The sequence below is a fragment of the Ustilaginoidea virens genome, chromosome 5 (genome assembly GCF_000687475.1).
Source record: "Ustilaginoidea virens chromosome 5, complete sequence".
In the NCBI taxonomy this organism is placed as follows: Eukaryota; Fungi; Ascomycota; class Sordariomycetes; order Hypocreales; family Clavicipitaceae; genus Ustilaginoidea; species Ustilaginoidea virens.
This window is the reverse complement of record NC_057320.1, coordinates 448539-469784: the sequence shown is the minus strand read 5'-3', so window position 1 is coordinate 469784 and position 21246 is coordinate 448539. Positions and strand designations below refer to the sequence as shown.

Genomic DNA, 21246 nt, shown 5'->3' with positions numbered 1-21246 from the left:
CTGGCACCTGAATCCCTACTCCTCTGCTCGGCAGTTTCTCCTCAGGGGCTTGGCCTTGGGGAAGGGAGAGGGGGGAGGGGGGGTGCTTCCCATCTCAAGCCGGAACCGCCATTCGCTGACAAAACGATCGCAGCTCGGCCTTCGCTAGGAACCATCCTTCGATTTAAATTTGCTATCAAAGAGACACTAGCGTCTCCAGTGTGGCTGTGAGCTGTGTGAGCGGGCGGTTGACGGACCAAGCAGACGACTCGAGCAAGCGCCGCGGAAGTTCTCGCACCAGAAACGTTCCCGCCAGAACATGAGCAAGAACCACTCTGCAGGTCCCTATTGGATCTGCCAGATCAAGAAAGCACGGCAGAAGCAAAACGCCTGGCGCAACACAGCCTCCTTCGCTTCGGCACCGTTTGCCGGCGCCGAGTACAAGTAATCAAGCAGCGGCAGACGTGCGCACCGAGTGAGCCCGGAAGCAAGCCCAAGCAACAACAAAGACAACGACAACAACAACAACAACACCCTTGCCCTTGTTCCGGCAGCCCTCATCCACCAGTCCATTCCTCCCAGGCCGAGCGTGCTATGCTTTCCGTGCCCATACTTCTTCTCGTCTTGGCTTGAAGCACACCTGCTGTCCGAAGCAACATCCCCTGCTTCATCATCAAAACATGGGGGCAATAAAAGCAGTCGTCAAGTTCATCGTCGCCCCGATTGCCATCGTCGTCCTACTCGCCATTCTCGTCGTGGTCTTGGTCAAGATCAGGCGGCGCAGGGCCAAGCAGAAGGACATTGAGCGAGGGGAGTTTCCTCCACCCTTTCTGCCGCCGCCGAATCACCTCATGGTGGCGCAGAAAGAGACGCCACAATACTCAGCAGCAAAGGTAGCCGACACAGGTAATCGATATGGATGAGTGTGTGCGGGATTGCGCGTGCTGTCGGGGGCGTTTGCATGGCGTGCATGTGCACGGTAACGGAAGGGGGACTTCTTGGGTGTTTGGCGATGGCAGGACCGTCAGCGTTGCTTCATGATGCATCTGCGAAACCATCACCAGTCAGCCGGTCAATCTGGGTACAGGCCGGCCTGCCGATCGACAAGCGTGATTGTGAAGTGCACGAGCTTTCAATCCGCCTGAGAGTGGGTTATATTACCATCACTTGGCTGCCATATGGCTGCAATATGATAGAAAGTAGCGTGACGGGTAGAGAGCATGTCTCAAGACGTTCCACACAAGATGTAGTAGCACAAGAAACGCCTTCTAAAGACACGATCCTAGTCGGGGTATACAGAAAGCTCTTGACAAAGGAAGACCATGATGATTTGTGTGTCTGATACGGTCCAGAACAATGGTCCTGTGTTGAAAGGCTTGTCAATATCCCGCAGCGAGAATGGCGCAAGCGAGTCGCGTCGACAAAACATCTTCTGTCTGCCAATCCATCCCCTAATGACCTCCTCTCTGGATAGATGCCGAAAAATCTTGCCCTCAGCGATGGATATATTCAGGCCAACCGGGAGTAGATTTTCTCAACCTCGTCTGGTGAACCCTCCGGATTATCAAATAGCCGATTAATGCATAGCAGGCATTCCATCGTCAGTCGGATGGTCCGGTTGGATGGTCAGTAGAGAATCTGCAGGGCCCCTAACGGTAGAGTGAAAGGTTATACGGCATAGTCTTCAGTAGGATAAGCCCCGTCACAAAGCCACAGGTCCGCCGTTGGAGCTTTTCGGCCCGACCCCCGGAGCGATCTTGGGCGTAAGTAACGCCCGCCAAGGTCTTGCCACGATGCTTGTCGTCAAGGACGCCTGTTCTGCCCTTCCCTTTCCCAGAACCCGGACTCCGTACTGGCTGTTCGGTGGGCGCGCAGATATTCGAAGCACTACCTCCCGCGAATGCGGGCACGCACGCGATGGGATGCCTGACCAGGCCAAGTTCGGCCGCATCGCAAGTCTCTCACTCCAACGCTTCTTCACGAGTCGACGCCGTGGCCAGCTGTTGCCACGTCGAGTATCTCCTTTTCCAAGCCTGGCACATGAACCACTTCGATGCCCGCAGACTGCAGCATCCCGCGGCCGGGATTGCGGCCAACAAACTTGGCGGGCTCCTCGACCCCAACGTATACCCGCCTGATCCACGACTTTTGCCGCAAGACCCTGTCGACGCAGGGCAGTTTCCCGCTGAGGCGCTTGGAACACGGCTCCATTGTGGTGACCAGCGCGTGGGGAGCTCTGATGACGTCGGCGAGTCCCTCTTCCGTCGTCGACAGCCTCTCTGCCAGCTTTATAAGACAGCACTCTTCGGCATGCGTGTTGCCGTCGCACTCCAGAGTGTATCCCTCGGCCACGACGTGCCCGTCGTCGAGACGGAGCAAGATAGCCCCGACACGGAAATTACTCGGCTTCGGCGGTGATTTCCTGGCCAGCTCCAGAGCACGTAGCATGGAGTTCCTGGGCCCAGCCTCCGATCCTGACGCCATATCGGGTCGTGAGCAAGGCTGCTGATCTCGAAAGTCTCGTGGCCAGCTGGGGTCTTTGCAAGCAATTGAAGTTGCCAGCTAGGCATATGCGGGCATCTGTAATTTTCAGGCCCTTCGACCCGGAATTTCGAGGAACCTGGGCAACTGTCTAGCGAGGAAGTCCTGGGTAGTCAGTGGTCTGGTCAGGTCACGAAATTCGACAATAAACCACGCAGCGAATTCAAGACAGTGGGGTGGGGTTAATATCCCCTTCCACCCCCCGTCGTCACACCCCCCAACCCCACATCAGCCCCCTCCTTACCATCTATCGATAAGGAATTTTTTCGCGTGCAGTTCAACATCACCGCCTAAATTTGCACTCGCCCGGCCCCGTCAAGTCTCACGAACGAGGCATCCTTCAGGTCTTCTGTGTCTTTCCTCCTGACACAGTCGGCCGCCATGGACGGCACAATGCCCACGCAGACTTTGGCAGAAAAGCTGGACAAGATCAAGTCCCCTGGCTTGCAAAGCCAACAACGGGTAAACAGAGACTCCGTGCTTGAGAGCAAAGACAAGCCATGCAGAGGAAAACCAAGACTGACAACACCCCCGATCCGCAGACTGTCGTCGTCCTACAAGCCGTCGAGTCCACCCTCAAGGAGCAGAATACTGCCCCGACCCCAACGGCTTACTTTGCCGCCCTGTTGGCCCTACTTCAGCAAGCAAATAGCAATGGAGGAGTAAAGGCCGAACTGGCCACCCCGGTGGTCTACCTCTTGGACGTGGTGACGCCTTTCGCTCCGCAAGCACTGCTTCGATCCAAGTTCACCCAGATCCTCACCCTTCTCGCGCCCGTGTTGCTAATGCAAGATGCCGAAGCTATCCTGCTCAGAACCTCCATTGGGTGTTTGGAATCACTGCTTCTTGCGCAGGATGCGCCGTCTTGGGAGCTCTCCGTATCGCAAATCGGACCGCGCCGCGCCGTCGCTGGCCTGCTCAACCTCTCTCTTGACCACCGACCCAAGATTCGGAAGCGGGCCCAGGATGCTCTGAAGAGAGTCCTCAAGAACCCGCCCCCAAGTCCTTCGCTGGACCATCCCGCCGCCGACATGTGCGCTCAAACTGCCCTGAAAAACTTGGAGGATCTAGCGGCCAAGGCCGCCGAGGCACGCAAAAGCAAGAAATCAGCCGACTCTACCCACGACCCTGCTTTGATCCATGCGCTTCAGTTGGTCAAGACGGTGGCGGCAGCCAGCGGCGGCTGGCCCAGCACCAAGATTGAGTCTCTGTGCGAGTTGCTCCTCGGCATTGCCAAGACTGGGAACGAGTACATGACCATGGCCGGTTTCGAAATCTTTGAGCTGATCTTTGAAGGCATGAGCGAGCAAGTCTCGTCGTCCAAGCTGCCGCGCCTTATGGAAATCATATCGGAATTGCGGCCAGCTGCCAACGACACGCAGCTTGTTCCGCCCTGGCTCGCAATCCTCTCCAGAGGTTTCGACGTCTCGGCCCAGATTGAGCCCGACGACACGTTCCTCAAGCTTCCGGAATTGTTCGTCATGGTTTCTCAGTTCCTCCAGTCTCAATCAGAAAACATTCGAATCTCAGCCTCAGAGTGCCTCGTCTCCTTCATGGCCAACTGCATCCCCCAGCAGGTGATTCTCGGACCGTCAATCTACGAAGAAAAGATACTGGACAAAATCGCCAAAACGGCCGAGTCTCTCCTCACTGTTCAGTACCAAGCCGCGTGGCTGCAAACCTTCAACGTGCTGGGCGCCATGTTCACCTCTTTGCGGTGGCAATCCTACCCCAGAATGATGAACGTGACCAAGATCATTGGCGAGATCCGAGAGAACTCGTCGTTTCGCAACAAGAAGGAAGCGGACGAAATCCTTGGCCAGGCTGTGCAAGCCATGGGCCCCGAAGCCGTGCTCACCGCCCTTCCGCTAAACATTCTCCAGCCAGCAAAGGGTCAGGCTGGACGAGCATGGATGTTTCCCATCCTGAGAGACTACGTCAGCAACACCGACCTGGACCACTTCAAGGCCGAAATGGTCCCCCTCAGCAAACTCTTGTTTCAAAAGGTCTTGGACCACGGCTCTGCCGACAAGACCGTGGAAGTCAAAATCTACGAAACTCTCGTGCAGCAAATCTGGGCCACTCTCCCGGGATACTGCGACCTTCCCCTAGATGTCGCGGAGGCGTTTGATCAGGGCTTCGCCGAAATGCTGGCCAACCTCCTGTACCGGCAGGTCGAGCTCCGGCTGGACATTTGCCGAGCTCTCAAGACCTTGGTTGAGTCTAACCAGGCCATCGCGAGCATCGGAGACGGCGAAGAGGACTTTTTGCTCCAGAGCCGAGTGTCCCGGGATACCGCGCAGAAAAATCTCGTCTACTTGGGCCAGTATGCCGGCAACATGCTCGCCGTACTCTTCAACGTGTACACCCAGACCCTCCCGCAAAGCAGGGGTCCCATGCTCCAAACCGTGAACGCCTTCCTCAGCATCACTCCTCCTCAAGAGGTCAACGAGACGTTTGACCGGGTAAGCAAGATGCTAGCTTCCGAGCTTGAAAACGGCCAGAAGCCAGAGGCAAAGGCAAAGGAGCAGAAGCCAAAGGACCAAATGCCTTCCACCGCACAGACCCTGATGGATCTCGTCATCACCATGTCTGCCTACCTGCCCCGAGACAGCTTCGGCGCCTTGTTCGAAATCGCCAGCGTCATCATCTACAGGCAAGACGAGCCGCAGCTGCAGAAGAAGGCTTACAAGCTTATCCCCCGTCTGGCCACGTCCGAACTTGGCAAGGCCGCGCTCCGGGAGAGAAACACGCAGCTTCAGCAACTCCTCCTGTCCAGCGCCGACAAGGTCTCCTCCCCGGCCAGACGGGAGAGACTGGCCGCTATTGCCGCCCTCCTGCCTTTCATCTCCAATGACTCTCTGCACTTCATCCCCGCCGTGCTCAGCGAAGTAGTCATCTGCTGCAAGGAGAACAACGAGCGCGCCCGGGAGACCGCGTACGACCTCCTCGTCCAGATGGGCCGGCGCATGGTGGATGCCGACGGCGCCAGGATCGACAACGCAAAGGTCCCTCACATGCCCGGCGACGCGCCTGCCGGAACTGCCAACGTCGAGGAGTACTTGACCATGGTCAGCGCCGGGCTCGCCGGCAGCACGCCGCACATGATTTCCGCCTCCATCACGGCCATCAGCCGTCTGCTGTACGAGTTCCGCTCGTCGCTCAGCGACCAGACGCTGTCTGACCTCGTGCAGACCATGGACCTGTTTCTGACGTCGAACAATCGCGAAATCGTCAAAAGCTGCCTGGGATTCGTCAAGGTCTGCGTCATCAGCCTGCCTGTCGAGCTCATGACCCCGCGCCTCTCGACCCTGGTTCCCAACCTGATTGTCTGGAGCCACGAGCACAAAGGCCACTTCAAGGCCAAGGTCAAGCACATCCTGGAGCGCATGGTCCGCCGCTTCGGCTACGACCTTGTCCACAAGACCTGCCCCGAAGCCGACAGAAAACTCATCATCAACATCCGCAAGACCAAGGAGCGCACAAAGAAGAAGAAGGAGGCATCCAAAGCGGCCGGCGACGCAGACGACGACGACGACAACAACAACAGCGACGACGACGACGACGACGACAACGACGACGGCCGGCCAGGAAAGCGACAGTACGAGAACGAGTACGACCAAGCCCTCTACAGCAGCGACTCGGACGAATCCGCCGGCTCGGGCGACGAAGGCGCCGGCGCCCGACCCAAGAAGAAGTCGTCACAGCACAAGGGCAGCAAAACCTACATCATCGAGGACGGCGACGAGCCCCTCGACCTCCTCGACAAAAAGGCCCTCGCCAACATCTCGTCCACCAAGCCCAGCAGACTCCGCAAACCGACCAGGACAAAGGCCAAGGTCGACCTCGACGGCAAACTCATCCTCGGCCAGGACAGCGACGACGGCGAGCCCGCCGGCGCCGGCGCCCCGGACGGCATGGACATTGACAAGGCCGAGCCCTCTGGCGTGGGCGCCTACGTCGCCGCCCTCAAGGGCAAGGACGCCGCCAAGCGCGGACGCGGCGGCAAGCTCAAGTTCTCCAACAGGAGAAGCAAGCACGGCGACGCGGACGAAATGGACGACGACGACGCCGCGGCCATCAAGAGCAAGCTCGGCCCGGCAAGGGGGTCCGGCGACAGGGGCAAGACCCGCGCAAGGGGGGTTTCTCGCGGCGGCCGCGGCGGTTTCGGGGGGCCGCGCAGCGGCAAGGGCGGCATCGCCGCGGGCAGGAGAGGCTTGGGCGTGGAGAAGAAGAAGCACGGGGCGCCTGGCCAGGGCGTGGGCAAGGCAAGAACAGGGAGGAACTAGACGCACCGGGCGGGGGGGGGGGAACGAATGACGGGGAGCCAAAATTGTCATGTTAAATTGCACATATTGTTCGCGTGGGATGGATACCTTGGTTCGCGGCGGTGAAAAGGCATGGAGTACGTTTTGCTTTTCGTTCCTGGCAATTTCCAATTACAAAAGAGAAAAACAGTACCAAAAAAAAAAGGGGGGGCGTCAAGAAGAAAAAAAAATGATTCAAAGGCGGCTTCATGTGTGGATTGACCGTTCTGGCCGCTGGCCAACACATGCAGTGCGCTTGTTTAGACTGAAGAAACAGGAATGCATGTATATTCATCACGACTTGCAACATGACATCGACTCGGGAAAGTAAACAAACGGATGCAGCAAACACTAAACAAGGACGCCAACACACACACAAAAAGCAAAAGATACAATGAACAGGGAAACGAAACCAACATTGCATTCTAAAAAAGCTCGCCATGTCCTCTCCCTTGCTTGCTTGCTTGCTTGCTTGCTTGCTTGAGCCAGCGCCCAAGCCATGCTTTCTCCCTTGCCTTGCATACCACCTCAACCCCGGGTATCTCCGTCGCCACAATCATGCTATGCCAAAATTCGTCGCAAGCAGCTTATTAAGCCAGCAGCCTGTTTCTCGTAATTCATCTTATTTTTATCTCATTCGTCATGAAGCATTTTCTATGCCAACACCGTCGCTATGCTGGAGCCGTGTCTAAATCGGATGGACATAAAAAATAGCCAAGTAAAAAGTAGGAACGTATGCGATGTGATGCCGTTCAGTCAAGGACAATTATGCTATCGGCTTGTCGGGACTTGGGTCGCGATCTCCGCGTACTACTGTAGTGGTCATCCTCAGCTGGTCGCTTACCATGGTTCGGGCGGTAAGAAGCCGGCTGGTTCTGAGGAGGCGCCTCTGCTGCAGGTAAGCTTCGCCTGTGGCACATGAGCATCTCGAAGCAATACTGTCCCACCGAGACGAAATCCCGAAGCAGACTTTCACTTACCCCTGCTGGGCTGGCCTCCTGCGTGCCGGGTGCTGGCCCGGCATATGTTGATCTCCGGCCTCCATACCAGCTGAGGACGGCTCGTAAGGGTTCATGCGGGTGAACCTGGGAGGGCCGTGGGAGTATGGCTGGTGGTTTTGATATCCTGAACTGTAGGAGGGACCTGCCGGACCTGCCGGACCTGCCGGACCTGATCGCGAAGCTGGGAATACATCACTGCCTGCCTGATCGTGATGGCCGCGCAGCATGCTGGCTCCATCTGTGGAAGATACCACTCTGTACGACTGCGTTGCTGTAAAAGGCTCCTGCTGTGACGGCACCATGTTACCTTCGTTATGAAACGCTCTTGATTCTGGCACTAGGGCAACCCTCTCGAAAAATCCCCCGCGATCCTCCATAAGAATGGGGTTCAATAGTGTCCCTGGCCTGGAAGCATTTACAACGATCCTGTTAGCCCTGTGAGCATCGGAAGGACCGGGCTGGTCGTGTTGTCTACTCCAGTCCGAAGGAGGCGGACCGACGCTGATGCGGTGCCTCTGCACATTCGGGTGTCCCGCGGCATCCCGGGGCGCGTAAAAGGGACCTTCAGGTGCAAAGTCACCAGTTCGTACCATTTGGGCCGCATGGTCGCTGACTACTCGACGACTGCTTTGGCCGGGAGCATTGCGCGGCAAGGGGTCCCTCGGCGACAGACTCCTGATTTTATAGAATAAGCCCTGTGTCTGAGAGACTACGTGGTCCATTGATTCCTGATTCCTTGGTGGCACGGTCCTTATAAAGGCTGGCTTCATAGTTTCCGGAGACGCGGGCTCGATTGACGGCACGAGTACATCTCGTAGCCGATGAGTGTTAGGAGACAAGATCCTAGATGAGGCAGATGGGCCACGAGCCTGGTCCTCATACGATGCAGCCGCAGCCAAGCCGTTACGACCCGGTTGGGCTTCTCCAGCATGGTTGGCAAAACATGTGGAATCAACAGGACGAGGATATGACGGCGAGATCCTGTTATCGCGGCCATTACTTACCTGATACCCAACGAAAGGAGCGGGCCGCTCATATGGGAAGACATTATGCGCCATGGGTTGAGGCCAACAAGCTTCACCATGTCCAGTGTAGATCTGCGGGTGCATGGGATCGTATTCGGCATCATCGGTCGTGGTGAAACCGGAGCTGCTTTCTCCCGGCTCACGGCTGCGCAAGATTGCTTCCTGCCAAGCACGGTAGTATCTCTTAAAACCACGCTGATTCTTGCGTTGGGGTTTTGGACTGGCATCCGTGGGCTGCGCTGAGCTTTGTCCTGTGGCCTGTACCAAGTTCCTGGCTGTCCTTGTGGCAGGAGCTGAAACCGGATCGGTCCCTACGACTGAGTTCTGCAATCCTGGGTTTGGCGGTTGGGTTATCGACACGGAAGCGGATGAGCCCGATTCTTCAGAGGATGATCCATCGCTCGTTTCGTCATCCGACTCGCCATCCTCGGAGTCGGAAATGATCACCACTTCACGTAGAATTTCATCCAACTGGTCGCGGCCGGTTTCCTCATCTCCTCGCCACTTGACGAGAATGTCAAGGCATAGCTCTTCCACGGCTTTTCTAGCCGCTTGCCAGCCCGCTTCCTTCAGGAGGTCATCATATCTCGTGTGGCTGTGCCGGATATGAGCAAGAACTGCCAGTTGAACACGTCGGGCCAGAGGAATATCGTCAGAGAATCCAACAGGCTGCTCTCCTTTTCCGCTTGCGCGCTGAGAAATCTTGCGGTTCGTCAAAGAGTAACACATAACAACCATTGTTAGGAACACTAACCCGAGTAAAAGCATGCTCGATGATAATCTGACGATCAGTATTGGGTATGCGAGGGAAAAGGTCACGAAGGGCGGCATCAGCTTGGGCATGGTATTCCACCTGGCACTCGGGAATTGGCTCTGGCTTTCCATCTGGAGTCATGGCACCGGACTGCGGCAGATCCGCTATAGTCTGCCGTGCCTCTTCCACAATGGTCTCCCTCACATGGTGACCGAGTCGGTTGACCTGCTGTGAAAGACTGTTGGTAGCAACACTCTGGCTCAAGTCAGCGGCTTTGTTCCGGGGCGGGCCTGCGCACTTGGTTTTGACCCCGTACCGAAACTATGAAAATCATGGCATCTTTCTCCCGGGAAAGTTCTTTGCACGCCGACGTTAACACAGGGTTACCGATGGGAACAAACTCGAAACCGGGGGGCGGAGTCTTGTCGGAAGTAATCTGTTGCAACAGGTGAGTCTCATGCCGGGGGGTTAACACACGTAGCTGACGATGCTCATCTCTACCTGGTACTCAAGCTTCTTCTTCTTCTTGTCTTTGTTCTCAACGAACTCAAAGTAAGTATAATGTTTGGACTTTGGAACGGCTGGCTTTGCCACCAAACCCTCAGGAACGGGCGCCAACGGATCAAGTAGGGTTTTCTGGGCTCGCCGACGCCTTTCCTTTGACCGGCTGAATCCAGCGGAAAGGGTGGCTTTTCGCTTTTCCCTCCCCATGGCTCAGAAGACTATCCACGAACATCCCATATTGAGGCCGAGGAGGTTTATATACAGTGGTTTGACTGTAGTCAGCAGTGAAACCGAGGGGAGTTCCGTCCAGAACGCTCAGCAAGCCAAGAAGACGACGAATGCTGAGTCTTTATCTTCAAACCGAGCCTCGTATTTTCTAGGGTTGCAGACAGAGATTCTCGATGCTGCTGGGGTGCCAGGATCGACCGCTTGAACCGCAGGAAAAGGGAGCAAAGATTAGAAACTCGACGACTGCCACACGGCGTCTGAAGTTGCTGACTGCAATTTCAGCTCAACTGCCAAGTGACGTATCAGGCTTCTCGAAAAGAGTCAAAATTCACAGCAAAAAGCTGCCAGATAGACAGCAAAGCACGGCCACGCCAGGTGTAGAAGAGAAGTAGCAGGGCGCTGCCGGTTAGAGTAGACCGACAGAAATTGACTGGCACATTGTCAGTTGTTGAAGATGGAGAAGATGCGGCAGTCGCGTTTATCACAGCTGGTGGTCTTGAGCTTTGGGTACCGACGTGGTGCCTAGTTGCATTACCTAATCGCGGATGATTGGCTCTCCCACATGGCATTTCCGAGTCGCATGAGCATGAAACGGAACAAGATAAGGCTTCCACAAGCATCACGTGGCACCAAAAGAAGAATGAGCAGCTTGTCCACAGACCATTGACACCATTCCTAGATGGCGATGCACATCAAGCCGACACGTGGGCAACGGCGATCCAAAACTGTCAAGTTGCTTAACTGTACATGCTCCGAAAGCAGCATTCCAGTGATGACCAGACACTTACTGCAGCGGGCCAGCACAGCTTCCAGTTCCTCACGACCAACGACCGACAACCGACAGGGGTGGCTACAGGGCCGGTCATAGCTTCCATCACTGATGGAGGCGACTCGGCGGCCCCTAAACTTGATACCAGCAGATCCATGACATCTATCGCAGCAGGCATCTAATATTGGTGATTTTGAAAGCCAGGGAAAACTATTCTTCCTTTGGGCTGATAGTTCTACCCCTAGCGCTACCATGGCTTTGCGCCACCTAGGACTCGATAAATCCGGCGGCGTCGCACCTAGTCTTACGGAGCACTTGTTTCCGTTGGCAAGAGGACTCTGGTTGCCGGAATCAAGGTGAGACCAGTCATCACGTGAACCATCACTTGATATAGAAGTAGGCGCGACATGTCAACACGAATGAATATGTGGCACGATTATGCTCGGACAGTCGGACTTCAGACATGTAATGACGAACCTGGTCCGTCCAATAGCAAGCGTCCCCGCCCAGGCATCGCCTTCCTCTTCGCAAAAGAGCTGACGCGTCCACTGCCCCCTCCCCCGTCAGCAATCCCTGCCAGCCAGTGCCTCAGCCAGTGCCCCAGCCAGTGCCCCAGCCAGTGCCCCAGCCAGTGAGCCCACTCCAGTTTCTGCCAAGCTTCGCCAGCCAGCCCCGGCTGCAGTACCCTGAGCCGGTCGGGACTAGACCCAGACTCGACTCACTCGATCAACAAGGCCACCAGACATCCCGTTTCCTTGCATGCCTAGACTGAACTGGGCCCCGGGCCCCCCTTTTCTTTCCCTTGCCTGCATGCCATCTTTCGCCTTCTCCTCTTCCCACGTTTCTTCATCCATTCGACAACCTGCAACAACCTCGTCAACCCGATAAAAAAAAAATAGTATTCCCCAGCAGTCGCTGCCAACTTCGATCGCGAATACCCTTCTCACCCTCGATTGTCTCTTTGACCGCCACTCAAACGCCCACTCCGTCCCGCCGTAGTGCCTCTTCGGACCAGTCATCGCACAAATGTCGACTTCAGGCGAAGGTCACGTCGACTTCGACGCTCTCCTCAACTTTCCCGATGAGTACAGCAACAGCTTTTCCTCGCCCTCCATGTCATCATCATCGCCAAACTCGAAAATCTCCTTTACCAGCCCAGTTCCAGCTGCCGTGACGACGCCCACCTTGCCCACGACATCTGAAACTATGAACGGACCCAGTCACAACTATGGCATGTATCCGCAGCAGACCGGCTTTGTGCCCGGCGCCATCGCGCATACCATGGCTGTCAACCAAACAAACAACACTGGCTACCAGGAAGACTTTTATCTTTCCACAATCAGCCCGGAGACTGAGGCCTTCGATTTCAATGCCTCGCCTTCGCAGGCTACCATGGACTTGGAACTCTCTCAAGCCGACTGTCAGCAGTTCTTCACTACGGTGAACCCCAACAGTATTGAGCAAAATGGCTCGCCCCTTTCGCAAACTAGCAGCATCGGCCGTCTGTGGCCGGGTGCCCACTCTCAAGCCGCACTTGCCAAAGCCCAAGCACAGCAGCGACAGCAACAGTTTGCTCAGCAGAAGCAGAGTCAGCGACAGACCCCTCAGAAGCCTCGAGGCAAGGCATCTCATCCATCAGATCCCATAGTTGAACAGAAGATTACCCAGCTCCTGAACTCGATGCGCGCCAAGCCTGCCGGAGCCGAACCTGAATCTCAGTCCTCCCTTAACAACCTTATCCGATCCAAGAAGGACGAGGAAGATATGGATGAAGATGAGCGCCTCCTGGCCAGTGAGGAGGGTAAGAAGCTAAGTAGCAAAGAACGACGACAGTTGAGAAACAAGGTCTCCGCTCGCGCTTTTCGCTCCCGTAGAAAGGGTAAGTTTTGTTCTTCCATCAATCGTCGGCTCTTATAATTACCTCGTTAACTGTCCGTCCTAGAATACATCACCCAGCTCGAGCTGGAGATTACCAACAAGGTGAATGAGAACGGTGACTTGAGATCTCAAAACCGAGCTCTCCTGGAAGAGAACAAGCGCCTTTCGGATCTTACTCGAATGCTCCTGTCCTCCCCTTCCTTCTCGAATTTCCTCGACAACCTTAGCAGTAACCCTAACGCTCTCCATCAGGCTGCCCCTGTCAAGGTGGAGCCAAACCAGCAACCAGAGCAAAATCAGATACCAAAGAACGTCAATCCCCACAACGGAGATTTGTGCTCGCAGCAGCAGATTAGCATGGCCATGATCCCCGAGTCATCCATGGATTTTTCTGTTCTCTCTGCGGATAACGCTACTTTCAACTTCCAGCCTCAGGTTTTTGTTGTTGATACTTCCGAGGTTCCCAACACCATCGATGCATCTGTTTTGTCGGGCAAGACGTCCAACTTGATCGCAGAGTCTTTCAGCTCTGAGGAGGAGAAGATCGAGGTGCCCGTCATCGAACGACTTGGTGACTCTACGCCTGCTGAACGCGCCCGGTCCGCTTTCGTTGATGAAGAGTTTGAGGCCGACCCCGAATTTGCCCTTTTCCATTCTGGGCCTGCTCCCGGGACGGAGACGTCCGAGCATCTCGACACAGAGAACCTGATGGGCATTGACATTTTCGGTGGCATCGATTCCGGCAAAGTTCTCGCTCGTTTTGAACTCGTGGATGCCAGTGAGGAAGAGACGTGGGCTGCAATCGCCATGGCTCGCGTGCAAAGAATCAGCGCCAGCATCGACCCTGTCGTGCAGAGACTGGAGCTTCTTACTATGGATCTGTGATCCTCATCATGGTAGGGCAAAGCAATCTTGTCTGGGCTAGCATGACAGTTCGCGTGCCGCTTTCGCCGTCTTTTTATACATAACGGGATTGTATTGGGCTGGTGTTGTGGCGTTTAGGAGAATAAAGGGCCCTTTCGTGGCAGGAAGGAACATTTCGAACTGCTTTCCCTTGTCAATTCAAGCGGCACGTTTGGTCGGTATCGGGCATCGTATTAGGTACCTACCCGGTAGGTAAGAGGTGAAACCCAGACTTTGCGCCACATATTCAATGAAAACTGTGAAGCTACTGATTAGCCGTTGCTCCCGTGCCCGTGTTTGCGTGAATGCCTTTTCTTTGCCTGCCCTTTTTTCCCTATCTCACATTTGACCTTTTGGTCAAGGGCTCTATGTTAATGGTTTTATAAGAAGTATTTGCAAGATTTCGAACTGCCTATGAAGAACGTGTCGAGGTCTACAAATCCGAGACTGAGAACGGCCGAACTACAGTTTCGTCTTGCACCATGATGTGTGCAATACCGCCGACGGCTTCTGCTTCCTCCTCACATCGGATTGGGCAATGGAGCAAAAAGAAAGTCTGTGTCAAGGAGTCCAATGTGAGTCACTGCAAGTGCTCTTGACTGGCGTTCAAGAAGCCGAAGAAAAAAAAGGTTCCAGGGGGAGTCGAACCCTCGCTGGCGGAATCAGAATCCGCAGTCATAACCGTTAGACCATGGAACCAGTTGCGGTGGTGATCCACCTCACATGATGGGCTAGACTGTTTGGTGGTCGCCGCCTTAACTGAATATATATTGGCTTACAATGGGTGGAATACTCCCGCTGTCTTCCCTCCCTTTTGTCTGTGAATGAAATTGGTAGCTGAAGATTCATCTCGATCATGACTTAACTCGAGTACATAGATGGGTAGCCTGTCGCTTGTTGCTTGTCGCCCACAATCTGTTTGGAACTTGGGATTTCGCCCACTTCAACTCGAAGCAATTATCGGACGCGGCCGTGGGTCAACTTGACAGTCAAAGGAAAACGGCCATATGGGCCAAATAATTGCACAGAAGTGGGCTATTCTCAGCCATGTTAAAGTGCACTGGAGCAAACACTTTGATAATGGTTGGTGAGTCGTCGAATGGCTTGACGCTGCAAGAGAACAATGAATGGTACTCCATACAGGGGATTCTTTCAATTCCAAGTTGGTTGAAACTAAACGCGATCATGGGCATGTTCGATCGTCAATTCAACGTCTGGCACCAGGGCAGGCTTTTAAGCAAAGGAGTAGATGCTACGAAGTCGCCGACTATTCCCAGTCGGCCAGATCAGTCTAGCGCCATAGTTATCAACCACCCCCGTCATTCGCGTCGCATGACATTGAGCACTCGATAACCACAAAAGCTTTTATTGGGATTCAGCAGCGCCAGGACCCATGATTGATGATGACTTTCACTCAAGCGTCATGCAGTTTCGGTGCGCGCGATTATGAGTAGTGAAAAGCCGGGTTAGGTACAGACGCTCGTCATGGCAAAGGCCGATTCCGCTTCGCGGCACCACTTCGCGGCACCACTGGGCGAGATTGAACAGAACCCGATTATCTTATCAATCTTGATGCTTAACGCAGTGAGACCTGCCAGGGGCAAGGCGTGGCGCAGGGATGAGTCCGGGGCACTTGCGCAACGTAGCGGCTAGCGGAGAAACTGTCAACACAAGAGTCAGCTCGGTTCAAGCCAATGTCTGGAGGATCCAACCGGGAAACGCGATGTTTAGGTAGCTGCTGGCGCTGTACTGAAGCACCTCGGAATCTTGGCTCGTGAACAAGCCATACTGCATGCGACGACGGTGCCAGAGTCGTTCTTTATGCAGGGAGCATCGCATGGAAAAGGGAGCAGGGTAAATAAACAAACGCCTATGGAGTCGAGCATCCCGTATTCATGATTATCCCCGTCGGAATTGGCAGCATCAAGAGCGAGCGACTCCAGGGATATCGACATCGATTGCTGCAGGTTTGCCTCGATATTCGCCGCAACTTCAGTCCTGTTGACGAGGTTGAGACGGCTGAAAGAGGCCTAGAGCAGATCATCCTCGACATCTGTAGGTGCGGCTATGAGGTATTGACCTTTTGGAGCCCTCGATACCTCCTACCCAGGTACTTGCACTAAAACTGTGGTCAGCTTGCCAACGCCCCAGGCAGCCGGACCCACCAATCTGGAAGTTCCAGTACCTCTACGGAGTAGAGAGGTACCTCAGCTAAGATCAGGCATCCCGGATCCGTCAAGGCCAGGTGCGAGTTCCCTCCGTCCCAGGTGCACCGAGCTGCTGCCCTTGTCTCAAAGTCACCGCAACAGGTCAGAGCACAACCTTCCAAGTCCCTATGGGCGGCGAACTGCCTGAGAAGGAAGCGAGTACTCCAGTCTCCAGTCTCCACCCTCCACCCTCCACCCTCCACCACCAAGTCCCATCCCCATCCAACGTGGTGCAAACTGCTACACTCACGCTTTCACTCCCTGTGACGCTCTTGCCGTTCGATCCCAATTTGTGCTCCCCCACGACCAAATTATCAACTTGATTTTTCAAGAGGAAAATTTCCTGCACCGAAATTGTTGAGCCAGGGCCGTTGATTTTTTTTTTCTTTCCTTTTTTAGCCGATCGCATGTAGCGATTCCGAGACCACCTCCATGTCGACCGACGTCGTGAGCGCCTCAGAGCCCAGAGGCCCTCCAGTCACCGCGGCACCTGGGCCAAGCCGCGACTCGCCACCAGACGCTCCAAGCATCGGACCTCATCCCATCCCAGATACCGCCAAACTTCCCGCCCATGGCCAGGATGAAATAGAGTGCGCCAAACCGGCTGCGCCCATCTTCCTGCACTCGCCTCCTGATAGCAACAATGCGACCAAGTCCGATGCGAGCGACTCGGAGCTCAGCGAACTTGAGGAGGAGCCGACTCTTGACGACGCACCGTCCGCAACAGCGTTTACTACTGCACCCGCCCCCACTTCCGCTCCCGCACTTGAACCAGCCCCGAGCAAACTCATCGGCGACGAAGAGGACATTGGTGAGGTGTTGCCGGAAGAGTGGTCTGGGGCTGTGCCCATCTTTCGTCCGACGTGGGACCAGTTTAAGGATTTCAAGAAATTTGTACGTTTTCACACGAACCGACCGAGTCGCTGACCGCTACTGATCAGTTTATCCCTGAAGATGAACAAGGTAGATTGCTATGGCATGAAGTCCGGCATCATCAAGATTATACCACCCCGGGAATGGAAGGATGCTCAGCCGCCGTTGGATGAACTCGTCAAACAGATTCGAGTCCGAGAGCCTATCAAGCAAGACATCATGGGATCGAATGGAACCTACCGCCAAGTCAACATTCTCCACGGTCGATCTTACAACGTTCCGCAATGGCGGCAGTTGTGTGAACAGAGCGAACATCAACCTCCCGCTCGTCGTGGAGAACGACGAGCCAATGCCGATAAATACAAACAAGTCCGGCCAAGGCCTTCCAACGCCTCCAAGACTAATACTCCAACGACTCCCAAAAGGCGTGGAAGAGGGAGACCATCGAAGAACAAGGGAAAAAAGACCATCGACGAGAATGAGGAGCGACCAATGACGCCAGTTTCTCCAGGACCAGAAATGGAGGCAGGGGCAGAAGACAAACCGGTCGAGTCGATAGAGCAAGAAGTCGGAGATGAGACCAAAGAAACCGATGATGAATCCACTGTCGGACGGACAGGAGGACGGATGGGTGCCGTCAAACCCTCGAAACCAAAGACACAGTCCGTCTCGGCTCGTCGGAAATACAGCCGAAGAGAAGGATCTGCCATGATTGATGAGGCGGCTTTCAGGGGCTTTGACTACCGCCTGGACGTTTCCGAATTCACCCCCGAGCGTTGTGAAGAGCTGGAACGCGCGTACTGGAAAACTCTCACATATGCCGCTCCGCTGTATGGTGCTGATATGATGGGCACTCTCTTCGACGACCGCACAGAGAACTGGAACCTTAACAAGCTTCCCAACTTGCTGGATGTTCTTGGTACCAAAATTCCCGGAGTCAATACGGCCTATCTTTACCTGGGCATGTGGAAAGCCACCTTTGCCTGGCACCTCGAAGATGTGGATCTCTACAGCATCAACTACCTTCATTTCGGAGCCCCGAAGCAGTGGTACAGCATTTCCCAAGCTGACGCACGCCGTTTCGAGGCGGCCATGAAAAGTGTGTGGCCTGCTGATGCTAAAGCTTGCAGTCAGTTTCTTAGACACAAAGGCTTTTTAATCTCTCCCCAGTATCTTTTGCAACACTACGGAATCAGGGTAAACAAAGTTGTCTCATACCCCGGAGAATTTGTGGTCACGTATCCGTATGGCTATCATTCTGGTTATAACTTGGGTTACAACTGTGCAGAGGCGGTGAACTTTGCCTTGGACACTTGGCTGGAGATGGGCAAGATCGCCAAGAGATGCGAATGCGCACAGGCTCAGGACAGCGTCTGGATCAACGTTCACGAGATTGAGCGTAAGCTTCGAGGCGAGGAAACCGAGTATGAAGAGACGGAGGACGAAGACGACGAGGATGAGGACGATGAAGAGCAATCCAGTCTTCCCACGCCACCAGCGAGCAGCAGCGTCAAGCTGAAAGACGCCAGCAGGAAGAGAAGACGTGGTGTGGACGAAAAGGGCGCCAAGACCAGGGTCAAGAAATTGAAACTCCGCCTCAAAACAAAAGCGGAGCCTCCATGCTGTTTATGCCCCAACGACGTATCCATCTTCGAACTGCTCCCAACAGAAGACGGCCGCAAAGCTCACAAACTCTGCGCCCTTTATTTGCCCGAGACCTATATCGATGTCGTGGAAGGCCAAGAAATTATCTGCAATGCTGGGGGGGTTCACAAGGATCGTCTCAACCTGAAATGTCTGTTTTGTCGGTCTAGACGCGGCGCATGCTTCCAGTGTTCGCACAAGAAATGTGCCCGAGGCTATCACGCCACGTGCGCTGCCGCAGCCGGGGTGTTTGTCGAAGACCAGCATGTTCCCGTCTTTGACGAGAACGGTATCGAATACAAGGAGCAAGTTTTTGAGTTTAACTGTCGGTTCCACAGAGTAAGGCGAGACAAGAGAGTTGAAGGCGAGTCTCTGGAGACGGACGGTACTATCCGGAATGCTGCACAAAAGCTCAAAGTGGGCGACATCTGTCAAATGCAGTACTTGAAGGGCGACATCTTTGCCGGCATTGTGGTGGAAAATCGAGAGGTGGATGAGACCCTTTTGCTAGAAATTCTTCCCAACGGGTAAGTTTCGCCGCATCCAATCCTAGTGCTTCTAGGACCATTGCTAACCGACTTCGAGTGACCGCTTGGAGGTGGCATGGAAATGGCTACTGCTGCCTGATCCATTAGACTATCGCTTACCCAAGGCATCGGATAATGCTCTGCCCATGCCAGCAACCCGGAAAGCAAAGGATCAACTCAATGCGACGAGACCCCACGAGGACAGACCGAGGAAGGATGACGTCTTTGCCGAAGGGTACACGTGGGCCGAGTTTGAGGTTCACGAAGTGCACAACAAGGACCAGTGCAAGGTCAGCTTTGAAAAACCAGATCAGATGTGGCATTATCTCGGCAAAACGTCGACTGAGGCCAAGGCGCAATACACGGAGAATCCGGACTTGCAGCGGCACAATCCAAGGGGCAACTTTCTGAATACTGTTCCCAAGCCTTCCAAGCCTCCCAAGCCCCCCAAGCCGTGCAAGCCGGCCAAGCCTCCCAAGCCAGCGCTTGTCTCCCAACCGGGATATAATCACGCATCATACGTGGCGAAGGCCATGGCCTATTCGTACAACCTTGCTGCCAACCATGCTGCCAACCACGCCGCCAACTACGCCGCAGCGACGACGACGCCTCGGCCCGTCACGTTCGACAAGCCCCATGTCTATACGCCTAGACAGACCGCCAACAACAAACTCACCACACCCTCGACGCCGGCGGCGTTTGCTACTCATCCTTCTGTGTCTAATTCTTCACCTCCGGTTGGCCCAGCTCCAGTATTTTATAACTATTCGCATCCAAGTTCGGCCTTTGCCAAGCAGTCACCGTGCCATCATCAAAATACTCTTAGCAATGGACGCAGTCAGCTTGGCCAACCACTTGCAGCAGCACCAGTACATTCCGTTCCTTGCAAGCCTGTCCTAGCACCGTCTACCCAGCCTGGCAAACCCTTGTGGCAAGTCCACTCATCCATCTACCAAAAGTACCCATTTTTCCAGGTCAACCATAATCGGTAAGGTTCAATATGCTCGGAAAACCGGGAACTACACTTTGCTAATGAACCCGAAAGCGACCCGTCCAGGTACCGAACGCCATACTCGCCGCACGGCGGTTTTCTCAACGGCTACGAAGGCGACCTTCGGGCACATTTGATGGCAAATCAAAATGAGCTGACGAGACCGTTTTCTACTTGGGGCTTGTCGTCATGGTCTGCAGCTCCGGGAATTACGCAACAAGCCTTACCCTTTCAAGCCACGAAGCCCAGGCCCGCTCCGATTGTCAAGAAGTTCAAGGTTCGACTTGCAGCCCCTTTTGAGTTCTTGCTACGTTCAATAGTAACCGTGTTCGTACAGATTCCCTCAAAGGTGTCCCCGGTACCTCTGCCTCCTCATGTCGTGGCAGCCATGACGAAAGCATCGCCGCCAGCGTCTGGCTCAGAATCCACGAGTGGCGAGACGGGAGCCACGAGTCCCAGATCAACCGCAGCTCCTGTCATATCGCCGCAAGCCGCGAACGGCCCTGATGCTGCCCGAACCTCCGACGCGACTGCAAGGTCGTTTAATGCAACATGGCAAGGTGGGCCAGCGCAAGACAAGGTTGACTTGGGAATCACTAGTGCAGAGACCATGTTCACAATGGAGCGTCCCAAGGCGACGCAAGAATTCGCCGACGTTCCGGGCTCAGAATCAATGCAGTTCGTGGAGAGGATGATGCAGAATTTGAAAAAGGTATCAATGAACGACACGGAAAGAAAAGACGGCTAACGACGCATGTCTGTGTAATTCTAATTTGGGGTTTGATGATTCGTGTCTTTGGCTCGTACTGATTTCGAGATTTCGGTATTTTCACGACGGTGCCTTGATGACGAAATGGCAAGATTAACCAGCATTATCTCATTTTGATGGTATGGCGTTGATGGGTACTCGGCGTTTTCTGGGACGGGATGGCATTCGCAGAATCATAGTTTTAGAGGAAGGGGCGGGAAAGAGGCAATTGGACCAAAGCGATTATGGTTAGGGAAATTGCTATCATCCATGTATTATTTCAACGTAGGGCTTGCAAGCCAAGAATTTGCAGGATAACTGGCTTGCCGAAGACTTGTACGCTGCATGATCAAAGCAGTTTTCAACG

The 21246-nt window shown here is 54.6% G+C and overlaps 7 protein-coding genes across 7 annotated transcripts; 4 read left to right on the top strand and 3 right to left on the bottom strand.

Moving 5' to 3' along the window:
• Window positions 1-659: 659 nt before the first annotated feature.
• On the top strand, window positions 660-1321 carry UV8b_06136 (uncharacterized protein; the record flags this gene model as incomplete). The annotated part of the gene is made up of 2 exons (XM_043143633.1): window positions 660-885; window positions 999-1321. The coding sequence occupies 2 exons, from the start codon at window positions 660-662 to the stop codon at window positions 1319-1321; spliced, it is 549 nt and encodes a 182-aa protein (XP_042999568.1).
• Window positions 1322-1956: 635 nt separating this feature from the next.
• On the bottom strand, window positions 1957-2463 carry UV8b_06135 (uncharacterized protein; the record flags this gene model as incomplete). Its single annotated transcript, XM_043143632.1, has 1 exon — window positions 1957-2463. One exon carries the CDS (start codon window positions 2461-2463, stop codon window positions 1957-1959), a length of 507 nt encoding a protein of 168 aa, XP_042999567.1.
• A 438-nt stretch (window positions 2464-2901) lies between these two features.
• Window positions 2902-6809, top strand: UV8b_06134 (uncharacterized protein; the record flags this gene model as incomplete). The annotated part of the gene is made up of 2 exons (XM_043143631.1): window positions 2902-2982; window positions 3063-6809. The coding sequence occupies 2 exons, from the start codon at window positions 2902-2904 to the stop codon at window positions 6807-6809; spliced, it is 3828 nt and encodes a 1275-aa protein (XP_042999566.1).
• A 770-nt stretch (window positions 6810-7579) lies between these two features.
• UV8b_06133 (uncharacterized protein) lies at window positions 7580-10318 on the bottom strand (the record flags this gene model as incomplete). The annotated part of the gene is made up of 5 exons (XM_043143630.1): window positions 7580-7736; window positions 7808-9546; window positions 9608-9862; window positions 9924-10043; window positions 10109-10318. The coding sequence occupies 5 exons, from the start codon at window positions 10316-10318 to the stop codon at window positions 7580-7582; spliced, it is 2481 nt and encodes an 826-aa protein (XP_042999565.1).
• A 1816-nt stretch (window positions 10319-12134) lies between these two features.
• On the top strand, window positions 12135-13871 carry UV8b_06132 (uncharacterized protein; the record flags this gene model as incomplete). The annotated part of the gene is made up of 2 exons (XM_043143629.1): window positions 12135-12987; window positions 13051-13871. The coding sequence occupies 2 exons, from the start codon at window positions 12135-12137 to the stop codon at window positions 13869-13871; spliced, it is 1674 nt and encodes a 557-aa protein (XP_042999564.1).
• Window positions 13872-15575: 1704 nt separating this feature from the next.
• On the bottom strand, window positions 15576-15844 carry UV8b_06131 (uncharacterized protein; the record flags this gene model as incomplete). Its single annotated transcript, XM_043143628.1, has 2 exons — window positions 15576-15677; window positions 15758-15844. 2 exons carry the CDS (start codon window positions 15842-15844, stop codon window positions 15576-15578), a joined length of 189 nt encoding a protein of 62 aa, XP_042999563.1.
• A 684-nt stretch (window positions 15845-16528) lies between these two features.
• On the top strand, window positions 16529-20879 carry UV8b_06130 (uncharacterized protein; the record flags this gene model as incomplete). Its single annotated transcript, XM_043143627.1, has 5 exons — window positions 16529-16990; window positions 17051-19140; window positions 19199-20128; window positions 20186-20408; window positions 20469-20879. 5 exons carry the CDS (start codon window positions 16529-16531, stop codon window positions 20877-20879), a joined length of 4116 nt encoding a protein of 1371 aa, XP_042999562.1.
• Between the last annotated feature and the right edge of the window lie 367 nt (window positions 20880-21246).